The sequence below is a fragment of the Gadus chalcogrammus genome, chromosome 17, assembly GCF_026213295.1.
Source record: "Gadus chalcogrammus isolate NIFS_2021 chromosome 17, NIFS_Gcha_1.0, whole genome shotgun sequence".
NCBI classification, from domain to species: Eukaryota; Metazoa; Chordata; class Actinopteri; order Gadiformes; family Gadidae; genus Gadus; species Gadus chalcogrammus.
Genome location: NC_079428.1, coordinates 4,546,152 through 4,566,219, shown reverse-complemented (window position 1 = coordinate 4,566,219; position 20,068 = coordinate 4,546,152). Strand labels below are relative to the sequence as shown.

At 51.9% G+C, this 20,068-nt stretch overlaps 1 protein-coding gene across 1 annotated transcript in view; it reads left to right on the top strand.

Annotated features, from left to right (window-relative positions):
- Positions 1-19,354, top strand: part of zanl (zonadhesin, like) — a 42,694-nt gene extending 23,340 nt beyond the window's left edge. Inside the window, exons 53-82 of the mRNA XM_056575931.1 lie at positions 594-737; positions 1,396-1,503; positions 1,816-1,985; positions 2,535-2,740; positions 3,303-3,447; positions 4,089-4,345; positions 4,926-5,103; positions 6,040-6,148; positions 6,446-6,540; positions 7,158-7,334; positions 7,699-7,913; positions 8,690-8,834; positions 8,969-9,066; positions 9,479-9,625; positions 10,314-10,475; positions 10,827-10,954; positions 11,204-11,475; positions 12,253-12,461; positions 12,897-13,041; positions 13,427-13,674; positions 14,205-14,334; positions 14,762-14,966; positions 15,182-15,343; positions 15,684-15,814; positions 16,191-16,393; positions 16,926-17,061; positions 17,302-17,451; positions 17,879-17,975; positions 18,650-19,201; positions 19,306-19,354. Coding sequence (XP_056431906.1) covers positions 594-737; positions 1,396-1,503; positions 1,816-1,985; positions 2,535-2,740; positions 3,303-3,447; positions 4,089-4,345; positions 4,926-5,103; positions 6,040-6,148; positions 6,446-6,540; positions 7,158-7,334; positions 7,699-7,913; positions 8,690-8,834; positions 8,969-9,066; positions 9,479-9,625; positions 10,314-10,475; positions 10,827-10,954; positions 11,204-11,475; positions 12,253-12,461; positions 12,897-13,041; positions 13,427-13,674; positions 14,205-14,334; positions 14,762-14,966; positions 15,182-15,343; positions 15,684-15,814; positions 16,191-16,393; positions 16,926-17,061; positions 17,302-17,451; positions 17,879-17,975; positions 18,650-18,785 — 4,708 coding nt within the window. The 3' untranslated portion in view covers positions 18,786-19,201; positions 19,306-19,354. The remainder of the gene's footprint in view (positions 1-593; positions 738-1,395; positions 1,504-1,815; positions 1,986-2,534; positions 2,741-3,302; positions 3,448-4,088; positions 4,346-4,925; positions 5,104-6,039; positions 6,149-6,445; positions 6,541-7,157; positions 7,335-7,698; positions 7,914-8,689; positions 8,835-8,968; positions 9,067-9,478; positions 9,626-10,313; positions 10,476-10,826; positions 10,955-11,203; positions 11,476-12,252; positions 12,462-12,896; positions 13,042-13,426; positions 13,675-14,204; positions 14,335-14,761; positions 14,967-15,181; positions 15,344-15,683; positions 15,815-16,190; positions 16,394-16,925; positions 17,062-17,301; positions 17,452-17,878; positions 17,976-18,649; positions 19,202-19,305) is intronic.
- The last annotated feature ends 714 nt before the right edge of the window (positions 19,355-20,068 follow it).

Sequence of the window (20,068 nt, the reverse complement as noted above, 5' to 3'; positions counted from 1 at the left end):
CACCAGAGTTGAGCCTTTTTCATTCATTTTCATTATATATAATTTATTTTATTTTCGAATTTCATTGGTTATTATTATTTATTTTTTTGGGTGGGTTTCCTGGTTTAGTTTAGTGTTTTTGGGACAATGCTTAGTTTTAGTTAGGGTTCGGGTTCGGGTTAACCCGTAGTGGAGGTTTTCTTAGTTTCAGTGTTAGTTGGACTTTTGAAACATGGTGCGGGAGTGTGTGTGGATGACGGCTGGCTAGGCAGCCTCACCTTTTGTTTGTTTTCATTTACGATGATATCCTTGGCGCTGAGCTTAAAGTGTTCAGTGAAGAGTTTACTAATGAGGCGTCTATATATATGCAGCTAAATTAAATCTAAAAACTTCAGTGAAAAGTTTTTTTTCCTCTCTCTTCAAAATCGAACTCTCCTCTTCGCTTAATGCTCTGTTCATTTCAATACGGTCTAATCTCTCTCTCTCTCTGTCTCTGTCTCTGTCTCTCTCTCTCTCTCTCTCTCTCTCTCTCTCTCTCTCTCTCTCTCTCTCTCTCTCTCTCTCTCTCTCTCTCTCTCTCTCTCTCTCTCCCCCCCTCCCTCCCTCCCAACCAGCACCTACTCGAACCAGACCTGTGGGCTGTGCGGCGACTACGACGGTAACCCTGGCGACGATTTCACCAAGCCCGACGGCCGACCGGCGGCCAACGCCAACGACTTCGCCAACAGCTGGCAGACGCCAGACGACGAGGACGACGCGTGAGTCTCCTCCCACTTCTCTCTCCCCCCCCCCCCCCCCCCCGCTCCTCTCCTCCCACCTGCTCCTCCCGGATTATTCCCGATCTCATGAATGGGTTTAATCCAAAGATTTATGCATGAGCCTCAGCCTTCACTCATACATACTCAACCTGTTTGGGAGGCAGGGCATGTGGACACAGGGGGGGTCTCTGCTCCGTTGCCATGGTAACTCGTGATGCGGGCGCCAAGATGGCTCGTAGAAAACCGTCGGTGGAACTAAGCGCCTGATGTGGTCTTGATCGACTAGAGATGTACAGGCATCTGTGCGATTCGTTCAACTTTCAAAGGAGTTAGATGCTTGGTTTTATTTAATAGTTTGATCGTGATCTGCATCGTGATTCTTTGGAACTCACAAACTTTGCCCCAACATTTTCGCATTCACAAATATATTCACATTTGTGCCATTCCCTGAGGTTGAAGCAATCAAGGGAGTAGCCTTGATGTTCTATCAGAATACATCACACAACAACAGATGATGAGCACAACAATGGAAGCATGCATTTCATTTGCGCCGTCTGTTCAACTTTAACTTTTTCTCGCCGTCATTAGCCCTGCATCACTTCTTTGTGTGGGAAATAACCGCTCCCCCCCCCACACACACCCACTCCCCTGTGTCCAGGTGTAAACCCGGGACCAAACCCGACCCGGTCTGTGAGCCCAGCCTGGAGGCCGAGGTGATGAAGCCGGAGAAGTGCGGGAAGATGAAAGACCCCTTGGGACCCTTCCGGTAGGCAGACACTCCCGACCTCTGACCTTTGACTGTGACCTCTGACTAACACATCCATGGAATGTATCACAATGGAAGACGTATCATGGAATGCACAACGCGATACAAATTATTCAATTATTCATAACAATTATTAATAATAATAATCAATTCTTCATACATTATTAATAATCATTATTTTAAATGAGTCTATTTTAACAATAAAATCCCACCAGTTGAAAAACACTTTCCTACCCCCCCCGTCTCCTCCTCTTCTGCTTTGCTGCTCCCTCCCATATTGACTCTCTCTCTCCCCCCCCCCTCCCCGACCAGAGAGTGCATCCCCAAGGTGAGCCCCGAGCCCTTCTTCCTGAGCTGCGTGTACGACATGTGCCAGTTCTCCGGGCAGCAGAGCGTGCTGTGCGACCAGCTGCAGGCCTACACCGACGCCTGCCAGAGCGCGGGGGCCATCGTGCACCCCTGGAGGACCGCCTCCTTCTGCCGTGAGTACCGCCGGGCCCCCCGCCCCGGGGCCAACTCCGACCCGGGGCCAACTCCGACCGGCAGGAAGGGAGAGGAGACCTTTTTGCTTCTGTCCGTCTGTCCGTCTGTCTGTCTGTCTGTCTGTCTGTCTGTCTGTCTGTCTGTCTGTGTGTGCGTCTCTGTCTGTCGGACTCTGTCTGTATGTGGGTGGTTGGATCTCTCTCTCTCTCTCTCTCTCTCTCCCTCTCTCTCTCTCTCTCTCTCTCTCTCTCTCTCTCTTCTCTCTCTCTCTCATCTCTCATCTCTCCTCTCTCCCTCTCTCTCTCTCCCCCTCCCCCTCCCCCTCCCCTCTCCCTCTCCCTCTCTCTCTCTCTCTCTCTCTCTCTCTCTCTCCACGTTTCAGTTCAATAAAGCTTTATTGGCATGACCTTTAAACCAAAAAACTTGCTGGCGAATTATGTAAATCAACTTGTAGATTGTAACAAGTACAAACTGTACAGGTTGATAACATTCATCTCTCTCTCTCTCTCTCTCTCCCCCCCCCCCACCCCCCCCCCCCCCCCCCACAGCGGCCCCTGTCTGCCCCCCCAACAGCTCCTACACGCTGTGCGGCAGCGGCTGCCCAGAGACGTGTGTGGGGGCGGCCGGCCCCCCCGGGTGCGGTGCCGTGTGCGTGGAGGGCTGCCAGTGCGACCCGGGCTTCATCCTCAGCGACGCCCAGTGCGTCAGCCTCAAGGACTGCGGCTGCACGGACCCCCACGGCTCGTACCACCCGGTGAGCAGGACCCCCCCCCCTCCCCCTTCTGATTATTTTTTATATTCAATATAATATTTAATATTTTTTGGGATTTGTTATAAATTGTTATTATTTTTGCGGTTTATTCAAGTTAATATTTCAATAATCTTTCTTTTTAAATTCATATCTTACTTTTGGATTGTAAATGATCCAATTGAAAAGTTTTTTAGCTGCTTTACGAGTGTGTGCATTTGTGTGTTAATGTGTGTGACTCTGCGTGCCTGTGTTAACGTGTGTGTGTCTGTGTGTTAATGTGTGTGTTTGGGTACATGTGTGTGTGTGTGTTGATGTGTGTGACTCTGCGTGCCTGTGTTAACGTGTGTGTGTGTGTGTGTGTGTGTGTGTGTTAATGTGTGTGACTGCGTGCCTGTGTTAACGTGTGTGTGTCTGTGTGTTAATGTGTGTGTTTGGGTACATGTGTGTGTGTGTGTTGATGTGTGTGACTCTGCGTGCCTGTGTTAACGTGTGTGTGTGTGTGTGTGTTAATGTGTGTGACTGCGTGCCTGTGTTAACGCGTGTGTGTGTGTGTCTCCTCCTCCAGGCGGGCGACCACTGGGTGGAGGAGGGCTGTACAGAGCGGTGTGAGTGTCTGGGCGGAGGTCAGATCCGCTGCCACGCCGCCAGCTGCCGACCCGTCTCTGAGAGCTGTCAGCTGCAGGGCGGCGAGTACGGCTGCCACCCCGTCGGTATGAGACCCAGGAAAACATACACATTTATGTACTATTATATACACAATATTATATACATCAGCGTTATAGTGTTTATCACCAGTGTGAGGAATTCAGGAATCTACAGTCAGCCCAAAGCGATTACACTTTGCTTTGAGTCGCCGGTTTGAATCCCCGCCGTGGTCTTGGAACAGTGGGGTTGATGTGCCCTTGAGCACGCATGGGAATAGAATGCATTCAATGGAACGAAACATGAAACGCAGCGGGCGCAAGGGCGATGGCAATTTCATAAGAATGCGTACGTGCAGACAATGTATCAAACTCTGGCTCTGCCCCCTCTCTACCTCTCGCTGTCCATCTCACCTTCGCTCTCTCGTTCCCACTGTCTCTCTCCCACTCACTCTCTGTCACTCTCTCTCTGTCTCTCACTCTTTCTCTGTCTTTCTCTCTTTCTCTCTCTCTCGCCCTCTCTTTCTCTCTCTCTCTCTCTCTCTCTCTCTCTCTCCTCTCTCTCCTCTCTCTCTCTCTCTCTCTCTCTCTCTCTCTCTCTCTCTCTCTCTCCTCTCTCTCTGTCTCTCTGTCTCTGTCTCTGTCTCTGTCTTTGTCTCTCTCTCTCTCTCTCTCTCTCTCTCTCTCTCTCTCTCTCTCTCTCTCTCCAGAAACGGGCATCTGCTCGGTGTCGGGGGACCCCCACTACGTGACCTTCGACCGGCGGACCCACCACTACCAGGGCTCCTGCTCCTACACGCTGACCGAGCCCTGCGGCCCGCCCTCCACCAACGCCAGCCTGCCGGCCTTCAGCGTGGTCACGCAGAACGAGCACCGCGACAGCGCGCGCCGCGTCTCCTACGTGCGCGCCGTGGTGGTCAGCGTGCACGGGACGGACTACGTCCTGGGGAAGGGACGCGTCGTGCAGGTACGAGAGGCGCCGGGCGGGGTTGTGGGCGGGGGTCTTTAGAGGGAGAAAGGGGGCGGGTTCCAGGGAAATGGAAGGATTCTGATTGGTTGAATAGTGGGTGGCTTGCCGTGGATTGGTTGCGTGTGGGACGAGCGATGCGTGGTTGTGAGCTGAGACGGGGGAATACCTGAGGCTGCACGGGTTTTGAGGACCTCTGTTGGCAGAGGTTGTAGCTGCATCAGTTTTAGACACCGTTTTTTCCCCGGTGGGGGCAAAAGTGGACCATGATATAAGCAATTATAAAGAAAAAATCCCTAGATGGATTGACTCATTGAAGGGCATTTTACATTTCTTGAGAAACGTTATAGTTCCGATATTTTTTATGGATTTATAGTGCAATTAAAAAAGTCACGCAGCGCAGGTTTAACTGTTAGATCCATGCTTCACGTCTGAAACCCGACAGGCTCTGCATCTTTAAGTAACCTAGATGCCAGTTCATCATACTGGGAAGGGTGTTAGCCATGTCCCACTAGCCATAGCCACTGGGCTTCTCTCTCTCTGTACATCACGCCGTCCTCTCTACTGCTCTCTCTCTCAGGTCAACGGAACCAAGCGCACCCCGCCACTGACCCTGACCAACGGCGTCGAGATCTACCTCAGCGGGAAGTTTGTCGTCTTGGAGACCGCCTTCGGACTGAGGGTGCGCTTCGACGGGAACCACCACGCCGACGTGACGCTGCCAAAGTCCTACAGCGGCCTGCTCTGTGGCCTGTGTGGTGAGGAACGCTCAGTTAGCCTAGCGTAACGCCGGTGGCTAGCAGGAAGATAGCTAGCAGGAAGATGGCTAGCAGGAAGATAGGGGGTCATCCCTATGTTCCCCAGGTCCTATGTTCCCCGGGTGCAAAGGGTTAGGGTCAGGTTTAGGGTTATGGTTAGGGTTAGGGTAGTCTGGCTGAGCGGAAATGGACAGCGTCTATAGCGCTAGCGTCGGATTCCACCGCTACTCCTCCCCTTCCTGTTGCTGGCTTTCCCGTATTGTGCTCCTCCTCATGGACACCACTGCTGCTTCCCGGGGTTAGCCCCGCCCTAGACGACTGTGATTGGTTTAAAGAAATAAAAACAGGCCAGCCCAGTTTCCCCCCGGATAGACGGCTCTAAATAGTGTGGTTCCAGACCATTGTACTTGCTGTAGTTTGGTCTGGCTTTGCGAGACTAGGGTGAGGGTTAACCCTAAATCTAACCCTAATCATAACCAATCGGAGGAGAGACATTCTGACCAATCACAGGCGAATCAGAGGCGAAAAAGGCGGTACTTGCCCCTACCATCCTACAGTCACATAAAAAGCGGGATACATAGGAACCGGGGAACATACGCTCTCGCCATCTTCCTGCTAGCTAACTTCCTGCTAACCATCTTCCTGTAAGCTAGCTATCTGCTAGCCAAGCTAGCAGATAGCTAGCTAACAGTAAGATGGATAGCAGGAAGATAGCTAGCAGGAAGATAGCTAGCAGGAAGATGGCTAGCGAGTTGCTAACGCCAAAAGGCGCTTTATGCTGCAAAAGACTAGGTTGCTAGGTTACATTTATTTCCGTAATGAAATCACAGCAAAGTTGGACCAATGGATGCATTTGGGGGGGTCTTCATCCACCATTGGAGAAAGTGAAGGTGTCTCCAGCGGCCCCTGACCCTGTGAATGTGTCCGTCCCTCCAGGGAACTTCAACGGACAGTCGGATGACGACAACATCATGTCCGACGGGAAGCCGGCCGGCTCCACCAACCAGCTGGGAGACAGCTGGGCCGTACCAGACAACAGGCCCGAGTGAGTCCGCACACACACACACACACACGCACACGCACACAGAGCTAATACTAATACAAACATCCACATATCCCACATTCTCAGTGATTGACCTTTAAACCCACCTTCTGTCGCTGCCCCCTCCTCGAGAGATTTGCGGATATTTATTTGTCCCGATCATTTGCTTCCTCCCTCTCCTCCGGGTAATCCCTTCCTTCGCCCGTCACCTCCTCTTCACTTCTCCATCCTCTTCCTCCACCTCCACCTCCCCCTCTTCGCTTCTCCACCCTCTCCCTCGTCTTCCTCGTCGTCTCTTAGCTGCACCAACGGCGGAGGACCGGAGGAGTGCAAGAAAGAGGTGGAGGAGGACGCCAAGAAGCCCACCAGCTGTGGCATCATCACTGACATCGAGGGTGAGACCCCCGCACCGACGCACACACACACACATGCGATCACATGATCGCAGGCACACACACACACACGAGCGCACACCGTATAGCGCACGTCGAAGGACATACGAAGCCTGGTGAAAACGACACGTTGCTCAGAAGTGGTGGCTTGCAGTGAAAGAGCTGCATTGTGCGTTCGGCCTTTACAAGTTGAGAGTGTTCAGTGCAAGAATTAGAGAGCAGGAAACATAATCTTACTGAAACAGAATGAATCACTGCACTCAAACCCAGTTGGATGGTCCTGAATGGAATGTTGTACTGGGCATTGGATAAATACAAACCCTGGAATCTCAATTTGCTTTATCTATTATGGATCTTCCGCCTCTGTGAATATTAAGTGACTCTCCCCCTCCCCCCCACTCTCTCCCTCCCCTCTCTCTCTCCCCTCCCTTTCTCCCTTCCTCCCTCCCACTCTCTCCCCCTCCCTCTCTCCCCCCTTCCCTCCCCCTCTCTAACTCTCCCCCCCCTCTCTCTCTCTCCCTTCCCTCCCCCCTCTCTCTCCCCCCTTCCCTCCCCACTCTCTAACTCCCCCCCCCCCTCTCTCTCTCCCCCCCTTCCCTCCCCCCCTCTAACTCTCTCAGGTATCTTCGCAGCGTGCCACGAGGTGGTCCCCCCGGGGCCCTACTTTGAGAGCTGTGTGTACGACATGTGCGCCACGGGCGGCGAGGCGGTGGCGCTGTGCCAGGCCATCGAGAGCTACAACGACGTCTGCGCCGCCGCCGGCGTGGCCATCATCTGGAGGAACAACACCTTCTGCCGTAAGTGGGGAGGGAGGGAGGGAGGGAGAGAGGGAGGGAGGAAGGGAGGGAGGGAGGGAGAGAGGGAGAGAGGGAGGGAGAAAGAGTGCGGGATGGAGGGACGGAGAGAGGAAGAGATGGAGGGAGGGAGGGAGGGGAAGAGTGAGGGAGGGAGAAACAGAGAGGAAAGGAGGGAGGGGGAGAGGGAGGGAGGGAGGGAGGGAGAAAGAGAGGGAAGGAGGGAAGTAGGGAAAGATAGAGAGGGAGGGAGGGAGGGAGGCGAGAGAGAGAGGGGTGAACCGCCCTACCCCCACCTCTCCCTAACCACCCCCTCTCTCCCCCCTCTCTCCCCCCTCTCTCTCCCCTCTCTCTCTCCCCCCTGCAGCCCTGAAGTGCCTGCCCGGCTCCCACTACGACCCGTGCGGGACGGCGTGCGCGCAGCCCTCCTGTCAGGACCTCACCCCCCCCTTCAACGACACCACGTGCCCCCGGCCCTGCGTGGAGGGCTGCCAGTGTGACCCGGGTCTGGTGCTCAGCGGCGACCGCTGCGTGCCGCCCGGACAGTGCGGCTGCACCGATGACGAGGGCAGATACAGACCTGTGAGTGTGTCTGTGTGTGTCTGTGTGTGTGTCTGTCTGTGAGTGTGTCTGTGTGTGTCTGTGTGTGTCTGTCTGTGAGTGTGTCTGTGTGTGTCTGTGTGTGTGTGTGTGTCTGTCTGTGAGTGTGTCTGTGTGTGTCTGTCTGTGAGTGTGTCTGTGTGTGTCTGTGTGTGTGTGTGTGTCTGTCTGTGAGTGTGTCTGTGTGTGTCTGTCTGTGTGTGTGTGTGTGTGTGTGTACGTGCATGCCTGTGTTAACGTGTGTCAGTGTGTGTACTGTACATGCATGCCTGTGTTAGTGTGTGCGTGTGGAGTGTGTACGCACGTGCATACCTGCGTTGCTGTGTTTGTGTGTACTTGCATGCCTGTGGTAACGTGTGTGTATGTGCACGACTGTTAACGTGTGTGTGTGTGTGTGTGTTAACATGTGTGTGTGTGTGTGTGTGTGTGTACGTGTGTGGTGTGTGTGTGTATGTGCACGACTGTTAACGTGTGTGTGTGTGTGTACGTGCACGCCTGTGTTAACGTGTGTGTGTGTGTGTGTACGTGCACGCCTGTGTTAACGTGTGTGTGTGTGTGTGTGTGTACGTGCACGCCTGTGTTAACGTGTGTGTGTGTGTGTACGTGCACGCCTGTGTTAACGTGTGTGTGTGTGTGTGTGTGTACGTGCACGCCTGTGTTAACGTGTGTGTGTGTGTACGTGCACGCCTGTGTTAACGTGTGTGTGTGTGTGTGTGTACGTGCACGCCTGTGTTAACGTGTGTGTGTGTGTGTTCCAGGTGGGCTCCAGCTGGTTCTCAGAGGCGGACTGCTCGCGGCGCTGCAGCTGCCACGGCTCCGGGAACGTGACCTGCGAGGCGTGGCGCTGTGGCCCCGCCCAGGAGTGCTCGGTGGTGGAGGGTGTGCTCGACTGTCACTCAACGGGTAGGAACACCACCCCCCCACGCCCCAACCCTGGAATTTAAATATTGATTATTTTATTTCAAACTCTGATCTCTGATTGGCCAAAGTGCTCAGCCTCAAACCCGTGTGGCGGTCCTGTGTTCCCCCCCCCCCAGGTAAAGGCATCTGCCACGTGGCCGGAGACCCCCACTACTACACCTTTGACGGAGTCATGCACACCTTCATGGGCACCTGCACCTACACGCTGGTGGAGGTAGGTAGACAGGTGGAGGGAGAGGGAAGTGACACGTCCTACTGTGTTGAGGAAAGGGCCCTCTGGTAAAAAGTTTCAGGAAATGTTCAAGACGATTCACGTTCCAAGACTTTTCAGGTTTCAAGACTACAACTATCATTTACAATAAGGGCCTTTAGTAGACATTTTTTTCCAAAGTGACCTAACTATCTAAGTTTCAAAACATTTCAAGATTCTAAACTTTTCAAGTTTCAAGTTTTGGAAGTTTCCACACTTGAAGTCTCAAACCGTTACGGTCCACACGCAGGCATACAAATGTATGTCTTCAGCTCGGATCAGACTGGATAAAAACCTCAAACCAAACCAACACCGTCACATCCGTCTCTGACGTCTGTCTCCCCTCCGCCCCTCCCCCTTTGTCCCCCCCGCCCAGGTGTGCAACACCACCCAGGTGACGCCCTTCAGGGTGGTGGCGAAGAACGAGGAGCGCGGTCAACCAGAGGCGTCCTACGTCCGCTCTGCGACCGTGTACCTGCCCGGCGACGTCGTGGTCACGCTGCAGAAGAGCCGGCGCGTCCTGGTGAGGGGGAGGGCGGAGTTGGAGGGTGGAGGTGGAGGGTGGAGGGGGAGGGTGGAGGGGGAGGCTGGAGGGGGAGGGGGAGGGGGAGGGTGGAGGGGGAGGGTGGAGGTGGTGGGGGGAGGGTTGAGGAGGAGGATAAAGGGGGAGGGTGGAGGTGGAGGGGGTGGGGGAGGGGGAGGTGGAGGGTGGAGGGGGAGGGGGGGAAGGCTGGATATGATGGAGAGGTGGAGGTGGAAGGGGGGGGTGGAGAGGGGTGGAGGGGCTGAACAGATGAACAGATGAACAGATGAACAGATGGGGAGATGAATGCGGTGGAAAGCGGTGAAAAGATGGAGAGAGGATGGGCGGAAGGGGTTGGGAGGACGGAGGGTTACAGAGCGGATTGGAGGGGGAGAGGCTGAAAAGATGAACAGATGGTGAGACGAGAGCGGTGAAAAGATGGAAGATAGAACGAGGAAGGGTTTGGAAAGGGCTGAAAAGATGAGAGGGAAGGGAGGATGGAGAGAGTATTGAAGCGGAAGGATACAGTGACACATCTTTGTTCATTACTCTTCTCCATAAAAGGAATCACCTTTTCGATGAAAGAGAGACAAGACATGCGGTAGTTAGTGTCTTCCACCTCATCCTATCACTTCACTCCGTTGATCAATGTATTCATCTTCCTCACTTCTCCGCCGCTGCTCCCCAGCTGAACGGGCGCCGCGTCCGCACCCCCCTGGCCCTCGCCGACGGGGCCAAGGTGCTGACCAGCGGCTCCTACACCCTGCTGGACACCAGCTTCGGGCTCCAGGTCAAGTTTGACGGCGTCCACCACCTGGAGGTCGTGGTCCCCGGGGACTACTTCAACAAGGTACGGAGCCCGGGGATAAAGCTCTGCATCATTAAAAGAGTCCCGACCCCGAGGCTGAACCGTGCAGAAACACTAGGAACGGCATTAATGTCTAATGGGGTTGTGTCAGGTGACTCCGCTGGGCGTTTGTGTAGCCGTGTCGCTTTCATTCAATCTTTATGCGCACATTGAATTATTCTCTCTCTCTCTCTCTCTCTCTCTCTCTCTCTCTCTCTCTCTGTCTCTCTGTCTCTCTGTCTCTCTGTCTCTCCCTCCCTCCCTCCCTCTCGCTCTCGCTCTCGCTCTCCGTCTCTCTCTCTCTCTCTCTCTCTCTCTCTCTCTCTCTCTCTCCGTCTCTCTCTCTCTCTCTAGGTGTGCGGTATGTGCGGGAACTACAACGGCAACTCCAGCGACGACTACCTGATGCCCAACAAGAAGCCCGCCAAGGACGTGATCGAGCTGGGCAACAGCTGGAAGTCTGAGGGCGACAGCGAGCCAGGGTGAGTGGGGGAGGAGGGGTGAGTGGGGGAGGAGGGGTGAGTGGGGAGGAGGGGTGAGTGGGGGAGGAGGGGTGAGTAGGGGAGGAAGGGAGGAGGGGGAAAAAGCTGAAACTGATATTCTCACAGCAGCAGCCTCGCTCGCTAAGGGCTAACGGCTAGCTAGGCCACTGCTAACCCGCTCAACTCAAACTACCGCGGTACAACCTCAGCTCCCTTTTATTAAAGCCTTCCTCCCTCCTCGTCCCTCAGCTGCCTGCCGGACTCGCGCCCCGACGTCCACCCCAACTGCACGGCGGACGAGGAGCTGGTGTTCGACGCCCAGTGTGCCTCCATCATCAACTCGGACCGCTTCAACAGCTGCCACTCTCTGGTGCCCCCGGAGGCCTTCCTGGGGAACTGCGTGTACGACATGTGCGAGTACAACGGCATGCAGGCCACGCTGTGCGACAACGTGGAGGCCTACGCCCAGGCCTGCCAGAGCGCCGGAGTGACCATCAGCTGGAGGAACAGCACCTTCTGCCGTAAGTCCACCACCAGGACGGGGGAGGGAGAGAGAGAGAGAGAGAGAGAGAGAGAGAGAGAGAGAGAGAGAGAGAGAGAGAGAGAGGGGAACTTTATTAATCCCTCTGGAAGGTTCCCTCAGGAAATTGCACTTGCAGCAGCAGGCACCATGTAACAAATAGAATTAGAGTTAAAAATAAGTAGAAATGCGCAAAAGTACAAAATGTAAATAATATATGCAGGGAAACAATATATGTTATATAAGTAGAATAGTATAGAAGCCAATAATGACATGAGGGAGTGCTTAAACAGTGCATAAAAACAGTGATAGAAAACAGTGTATCAAACAGCCAAGTTGTGGATATAAAACGACGGTCTGACTGCTCCTCAGTGTGGACGCTGTGGATGTGAACATGGGTTCAATCAAACAGTGTCAACAAATAATCTGGTCCAAAAAACGTGTCTTATTTTTTTAATAATAGTGTGGTTGCTTAATCAAAGTTTAGTAGATATGTCTGAGTCATATTTCTATATATATATTGACAAAGGTGAAACATTTCTAAGCTCAAAGCTTAGTTTCTGTTGAACTGGTCCCTGTGCCGTGAATAAACCTTAGTAGGAAGCATTAGTATAGACCGATGGATCGATAGATAGATACATACACAAACAATGTATTCCTGTCAAGCGAGGCGTGACCTGTAGGTGGCAGCAAACCTCCAACCGCCCTTTAAAAACACAGGCCATGCGTACAGAGCGCTCCACACCAGCTCTCTCACCCCACCCGCCCCTCCCCACAGCGATGCCCTGCGGCACCAACAGCCACTACTCGGACTGCACCCCCGCCTGCCCCCCCACCTGCTCGGACCTCTTCCCCCTCTTCTGCCACCTGCCGCCCACCGCCTGCGTGGAGGGCTGCCAGTGCGACGCCGGCTTCGTGCTCAGCGACGGCAAGTGCGTGCCCCTGGCTCGCTGCGGCTGCGTGGACACGGACGGAGAGTACCACGACGTGAGTGTGTGTGTGTGTGTGTGTGTGTGGGGGGGGGGGGTCGTCATAGGTTGGACACGGATGTAGCTCATAATACAGACTAAGGGACGGGTATGCTTACCCTGGTGCAGACCCTTAACCTTAATTAACCTCAATCTTCATTAACCTTAATTAACCTTTATCTTGATTAACCTTAATTAACCTTTATCTTAATTAACCTTAATCTTAATTAACCTTAATAACCTTAATCTTAATTTCGGTGGGGGAAGTCTTGTCACTGGTTTAGTCTGCTACCCGGGCCCTGTACATGTGGTATATGTCCTGCAGGATCATCAACACAAATGTTAACTGTTTACGCACAAATGTTAACTCTGTGTGTGTGTGTGTGTGTGTGTGTGTGTGTGTGTGTGTGTGTGTGTGTGTGTGTGTGTGTGTGTGTGTGTGTGTGTGCACCAGGTTGAAGACTCCTGGCTGACGGACAGGTGTGTTCAGCGGTGTAAGTGTTCCCTGGGAGGAAAGATCATATGTGACGCCCACAGCTGTCCCTCCAACTCCCTCTGCGCCCTGGACAAAGAGGGAGACAACTACTGCAAACCAGCCAGTGAGTACCCCAGTACAGCACACCAGTACAGCACACCAGTACAGCACACCAGTACAGCAGGACGCTCACTAGTAGAGTGCAATGACGTAACACACAGACATCAGGAGCAACATTGTAACTGCATCAACATCCTCCTCATCCATGTTCATCCTCCTCCATGTTATTTTTCGTCAATTTGGTTTCTTCAAATGCATTTATTGCTCTTGTCTTGTTGGCCTAATCATGTGCACTGCCCCTTCCTCCCCATTCTCCTGCTGCTCCTTCTGCCCTTCCTCATTCTCATCCTCCTCTTCCTCCTCCGCCTTCTCTTCATCCTCCTCCTCCTCCTCCTCCTCCTCCTCCTCCTCCTCCACCTCCTCCTCCACCCTTCCACCCGTCCTCCCAGAGTTCGACAAGTGCAGCGTCTCGGGGGACCCCCACCACCGCACCTTCGACGGCTTCACCCACCACTTCCAGGGCCCCTACACCTACTTCCTGACGCGCTCCCAGCCGGACGCCACCCAGCTGCCCGCGCTGGCGGTGCGCGGCCGCAACGTCCGCCGCGGGGGCAGCCGCCGCGTCTCCTTCCTGGACGAGATGTACGTGGACGTCTACGGCGTCAGCGTGCGCTTCCTGCAGCGCAAGAGGGTGCTGGTGAGTCGGCCGCGCCGTCGTACCGTTCCTCAAGACCTGAGATACAGCGGCGTCTTGAGGAAGGGTCAAAGACACCGGAAGTTAGGGGCTTTTAATTTGAAAATTCACCTATTCTCTTTTTTTTTTTAGATTATGTTAATAACATAATTATAATTAATTAATTAATAATAATTTTGGAGTGTGTTATTTATAATGTACAATGTCGACTAAGAAATATGAAAATATATAAGTAAAATACAAAAAATAAGATTAACAAAAGGGAGATCTGAGAAGTTATTCTGTTATACAAAATATAAAAAGGTTCTCTCCCTCCCTCTCCTCTGTCCTCTCTCTCCCCCTCTCCCTTTCCCTCCCTCTCTTCTCTTCTCTCTCTCCCTCTATCTTTCGCTCTCCTCTGTCTCCCACTTTTTCTCCACTCACTCACTCACTGTCTCTGTCTCTGTCTCTGTCTCTGTCTCTGTCTCTGTCTCTCTCCCTCTCTCTCTCCCGCTCTCTCTCCCCCCCCCCCCCCCCCCCCCCCCCCCTCCCAGGTGAACGGCGAGCGCATAGCCCCGCCCCTGACCCCGGTCCCGGGCCTGTCCATCACCATGAACTCCAGGCAGGTGCAGCTCACCACTGACTTCGGCCTCACGGTGCGCTTCGACGGCCGCAGCCACGGAGGTCAGTACGGCCGCGTGCAGAGAGCTGTGGTGCAGACAGGGGGCGCCACACTGCGACTCCCTTTAGACGCGTCCGCCATCGCCCTCAGCCAATGGCAGCGAGATGCTTGGCGTGCTGTTTCTTTACCGATTGTACGCGAAATAAGGATGAATGGAGGAATAATTAATAAATAATTTATGAACTAGAATTACATTAGGCATCCACAGATAAATGAAATACATAATGAGTATATATATATATATATATATATATATATATATATATATATATATATATATACACACGATAATAAAAGACTAAGAAGCAAATAAATGAATACAGAATTATGGTGGTGGAATCCTGAGAAATTGTCATTTTTTTGTCCAGAGCAAAGAGACAGATTTGCATATTGAATATTCAAAGAAAATATGCATGTCCCGCCTTCCAGAGATCTGGCTGCCCAGCACCTACAAGAAGGCCGTGGGCGGCCTGTGTGGGAACTACGACGGCTCGTCACGCAACGAGTACATGAAGCCCGACGGACAGCTCACCCGCAGCCTCAACGCCTTCGGGGACAGCTGGAGGACCAATGAGAGGCAGCGGGCCGAGGAGCAGCCAATCAGGACGCTGCCCCAGAGAGTGCACCTGCACAGGTGAGGCTGGAGGGAGAGGGGGAGGGAGAGAGAGGGGGAGGGGGAGAGGGAGAGGGAGAGAGAGAGGGGGAGAGAGGGAGAGAGGGAGGGAGAGAGGGAGAGAGAACTATAAGTCGGCGACATGAATGAAATCATGAAGGGTCATCTAATACTCGTAATAATGTCCTTTGAATCACAACACCTGATAAAGAAGAGGGGATTTTATCTCTGTCCAGGCGTGAGGTGGAGACCCCCCCAGACAGCGGCTTCGAGACCTCCGGCTGCACCCCGGCTGACCTCAGCGACCTCAGCGGCCCGGCCAAGTGTGGAGCGCTGGATGACCCCGCGGGGCCCTTCGCCGCCTGCCACGCCCTCCTGGCCCCCGGCCCCTTCAAAGAGTAAGCTTTGTGTCTGTCTGTCTGTCTGTCTGTCTGTCTGTCTGTCTGTCTGTCTGTCTGTCTGTCTGTCTGTCTGTGCGTGTGTGTGTGTGTGTGTCTGCGTGTGTGTGTGTGTGTGTCTGCGTGCGTGTGTGTGTGTGTGTGTGTCTGCGCGTGCGTGCGTGTGTGTCTGTGTGTCTGCATGTGTGTGTGTGTGTCTGCGCGTGCGTGTGTGTGTGTGTCTGTGTGTCTGCATGTGTGTGTGTGTGTTCCCGTCCTTCTTGGGGCCCCTCTGAGGCGTCCCCCTGCCTCTGTGGGCCCTGTTCTCTGTGTGACGTGGTGCTGCGTTGTGATTGGACAGCGACTGCGTGTTCGACCTGTGTGCCGAGCGGACGGACGCGGCGCTGCGCTGCGCCAGCTACGACGTGTACGCCGTGGCCTGCCAGGAGGCCGGGGTCCCGCTGGGCCCCTGGAGACAACAGCTGGACTGTGGTACGATAGGGCCCGCCCGGCCTCTCTCCCACCCCCGTCTCACTCTCATCTCACTCTCATCTCACTCCCGTCTCACTCCCATCTCACTCCCATCTCACTCTCCCCACACTCCATCTCCCACCATCTCACTCCCAGATCCATTACACACACGCACGCACACACACACACACACACACACACACACACACACACACACACACACACACACACAAATATACTGTAGATAGGTTACACAAGCATGCATGCACACACACACACACACACAAACACACTCACACACAGCAAACAAGTTGGCAGCTGTACTAAACCTCTCTCTCTCTCTCTCTCTCTCTCTCTCTCTCTCTCTCTCTCTCTCCCCCTCCCTCCTCCCTCCCAGCCATGAGCTGTGGCCCCAACAGCGTCTACGCCCCCTGCATGTCGCCTTGCCCCGCCTCCTGCGCCGACCTGGCCGCCCCCACCGACTGTGAGGTCACTTCCTGCGTGGAGGGCTGCCAGTGCGCGCCGGGCTTCGTGATGAGCGAGGGCGAGTGTGTGCCCTACACCCAGTGCGGCTGCACCTTCCTCGACAGATACTACCCCGTACGTATCCCGCAAGATGGCCGCCGCCGCACCACACCGCTCACAGCAGAAGAACCGCAGTATAAAATACGCAGATGCAAATTAAATAACTATGTATGACGATGACGAAGGTAATTATAACGACAGTGTACAGTGTCGAGATTATAATGGAGTGAACGCAAATGCAGAAGTTGAAATAGAAGTGAGTGTGTTGAGGTGACGTTTTATAGTCTTGGAAATGATTGCGTACCGACTGTATTATAGTGATCATGGAAGAGGTAGGGGATAAAGTCAAACTCAGCAGAAATACTTCACATGAAACAACAAATACTTTAGGGGAAAAACGGGCCACAAAATCCAGTTTACTTGAACACAGGAACAAAAACACATGGAAACTTGAGTAAAAACAGCAGGAACAAAATGGCCGTAGTGTAAATCTAGACCAACGTCTACGGGCCGCCCCAGCGTCCCTCGCTCTCCTCCTTCTGGTGTGTGTCGCCCTCCTCCTCTGACCGCTGCACTGCGTCCTTCCTCCCTGCCTCTGCGTGTGCAGCTGACGGATGTCTTTGTGACGGAGCGCTGCGACCAGGCGTGCCAGTGCACCGCCACGGGCGCAGTGTGCCAGGCCAAGTCCTGCCCCGCCGACCAGGTCTGCGCCGTCAGCGACTTCAAACGGGACTGCTTCAAAGGTACGTGTTTTCATATATATATATATATATATATATATATATATATATATAGTGTGTGCGTGTCTGTCCGCGATCGTCGGGTAAAGATAAAAATGTACTGTTAAAAATAAAATTGGTGTCACGTGTGTGTCACCTCCGTTCACTGTGTCTGTCTCCGTGTGTGTCTCCGCGGTGTCTGTCTCCGTGTGTGTCTCTCCTCTGTTCACGTTGTGTCTCCGTGTGTGTGTGTCCTTAACGCAGCGGGCCCGTGCCTTGACCACGGCTGCCAGAACGGAGGGCAGTGCGTGGCCCAGAACACCAGCCACTACACCTGCAGCTGCCTGGAGGGCTTCCAGGGGACCTTCTGTGAAGCGGAGAAAATCGACGGCGGGGGTGGAGGCGGCGGTCTGGGTACACGGAGCCATTCAAAAATAACTCTAAACAGTACAGTCGTGTGTCAATGTGTCCGACGTCGCCGCAGAGTCGCTTTCGATATGGTTCAAAGTCAGTGACGGGCTGGAATCTACTTCCTTTGCGTTTTTCTCTTGCACAGAAATGTTAAAGGGGATGTAATGACAAAGAGGACATTGGAATTGCGTGTCCTAATATCATCTATTATGAATTTGTTTTTGCACATACAAAGAAATTGAAATCAGGGATGAGTGACAGATCCCGGTGATAATCATATTACTTAGCATTGCGGTTGGAAATATATAATAACACTTTGGCATAATCAGTGCACATTATGTATAGAATAAGCATAGCATCTCATCTACAGCATGTGGTCGACGAGCCGAACCCTTTGATCGTGACCCTTTTTGTTGCTCTCGTCTTCCAGAGACAAAGTGGATCATCGTGATCGCCGTCCTGGCGTCCCTCGCCGCCGCCGCCCTCGTCGTGGGCGTGACCGTCTGCTTATACAAGCGCAGTGCCAAGTAAGTACTGAGCCACGCCACCCAGACCAAAGCGTGCTACAGGCAAATCGTGTTAACGCCGCGAGACAGACAGGGCTACGGCTGAACGATTCTTCGAATTCAATCAGAAATCGCGTAATAGAAGATGATTTGCAAAATCGCCCAAAAAATATTATGCTTTTTTTTTATCGCTTCATTTGTTACTGTTACAGTAATATCAGTATTTTTTCTTTTACTATTCAAGTTAAATAAAGGTGTTATGAATGAATGCATCAATTAATCTAAACACATAGGCGTGGCCTAAAGGACAGAGCAGTTTATATGTTGACTGTTTCCAATGTTTTGTTGGTCATGCTATAGAATGATTTATTGCTTGTTTAGCGAATACTCCAGAACATAAGGAACTTTAAAAATAAAAATCGCATACGAAATTGCAATCTCAATATTGATCGAAATATCGCAATAAGATTGTTTCCCCAAATCGTTCAGCCCTAAGTGACACTCAGGAAGTTCTGTAGTAGTAAAACACTATGTGAACATGTCATGTTTCAGGAGTGGAATGTACCGTTTCAAATGTTTGTAAAATGTTTCCTTCATTGGAGCTGTGGAGGTTTTCCTTCTTTTGCTTTGGGCAATGTCTGTGGATCAAAAAAACTAAAAGAGCAAGAACAAAACAAATGTCATGTTTGTTCCAGGTCCGAACATTATGTTGTCGAGCATAACCACAGACTAGTTCACCTTTCTTACCCGTCCGACATTCAGTACAAGCGCCACCAGGTAACGGACGGTCACTCTGATCCCGGCATGGAAGGTTACGGGGTTAAAGGGTGAGCTACGCACTGGACCCCCACGTGAACTAAGTGTTTTAGATGTTAGCACAAGAGAGAAAAAACGTTATAGAAAGCAATCCGTAGGATGACTATTTATCAGTCGTTATCTTTTTTCATTCACAAACGTGATCTAGTGCGTAGCTACTCTTTGATCGGGCTAAAGAAAACCTCGGGGGGGAAACGCTTTTATTTGCTCGAAGGAACTTGATCTGCTTGGGACGAGGAAACGCACTGCTGCCAGTTTCTAGATTTCTTTCTACTAACCTACTAACTTTTTTCCCTGGCTGTCTCGCTCGGTAAAAAGACGAAAGATCACACGTTGTTGGTTTGAAACTATGTTTCTTCTGCGTTTGCCTACCCTCCACAGACACAAGACAACGACCTTTGAGCAGACCACTGTACAGATGGCAACGACAAGTAAGACGGATTCCAAATGTTTGCAGTCTGGGTCATATTCAAAGCTTTTAAAAGTTAAAAAAGATGAGGCAGCAAAAAAAATGTTTTGTCTTTGTCTCCCACAGGTGAACCATATGAAGAATTAACAGAAGGGGCACACGATCTAAAGCGCACCTCGATGTGATACACGCAAAGTAATCTTATTTAAGAAAATTGGAAAACTCATATGCTTGTATATATTTAAAAAAATACTATTTTAGATGTCATTTTTCAAAACTTGAACAAGTACATTTAATCACACAAACCTTATTCTAATTTAAACTTTTACAATGGATGATGTGAACGATGTATATTTGAATGTAGAAGTTGTTTCAAGTAAAGCAACCCTTAAAAAAAAACATGGGTGTTGTGTGCCTGAGTTTCTCAATCCGTCCCACCCATTAACTGAACTATATCAACAGTTAAAAACTAGCCATGAAACGTCCATTCATTCAGTTCAATACTTCTATATTCCCCCTCCCTCTCCGAATGGAAAAGGAATTGAAGAGATGAGATGAGGAATTCTTTTAGCGTTTGGTAATAAAGTCATTGTGTGAATATATTCTCAAATATAAAATCTGAGCATGTACTGTTAGTGTCTTGGTGGTGAAGTGGTGAGACCTGAAGATTCAAGAACAGGAGACAAGGGTTCAAGTCCTGCACAAGTCGGTTGTTTTTCCAAAATTCATCGTGGGAATATAATCTCAAATAAAAGGTTTGACCATGTATAGCTAGTGTCTTTGTGGTGCAGTGGTAAGATAGGTTGATTAAAGTGCTGGAACAGAAGAAAGCTTCAAGTCCTTATGTTGGTGGCTTTTCATAGCGTGAATGTAATGTCAAATATGACCT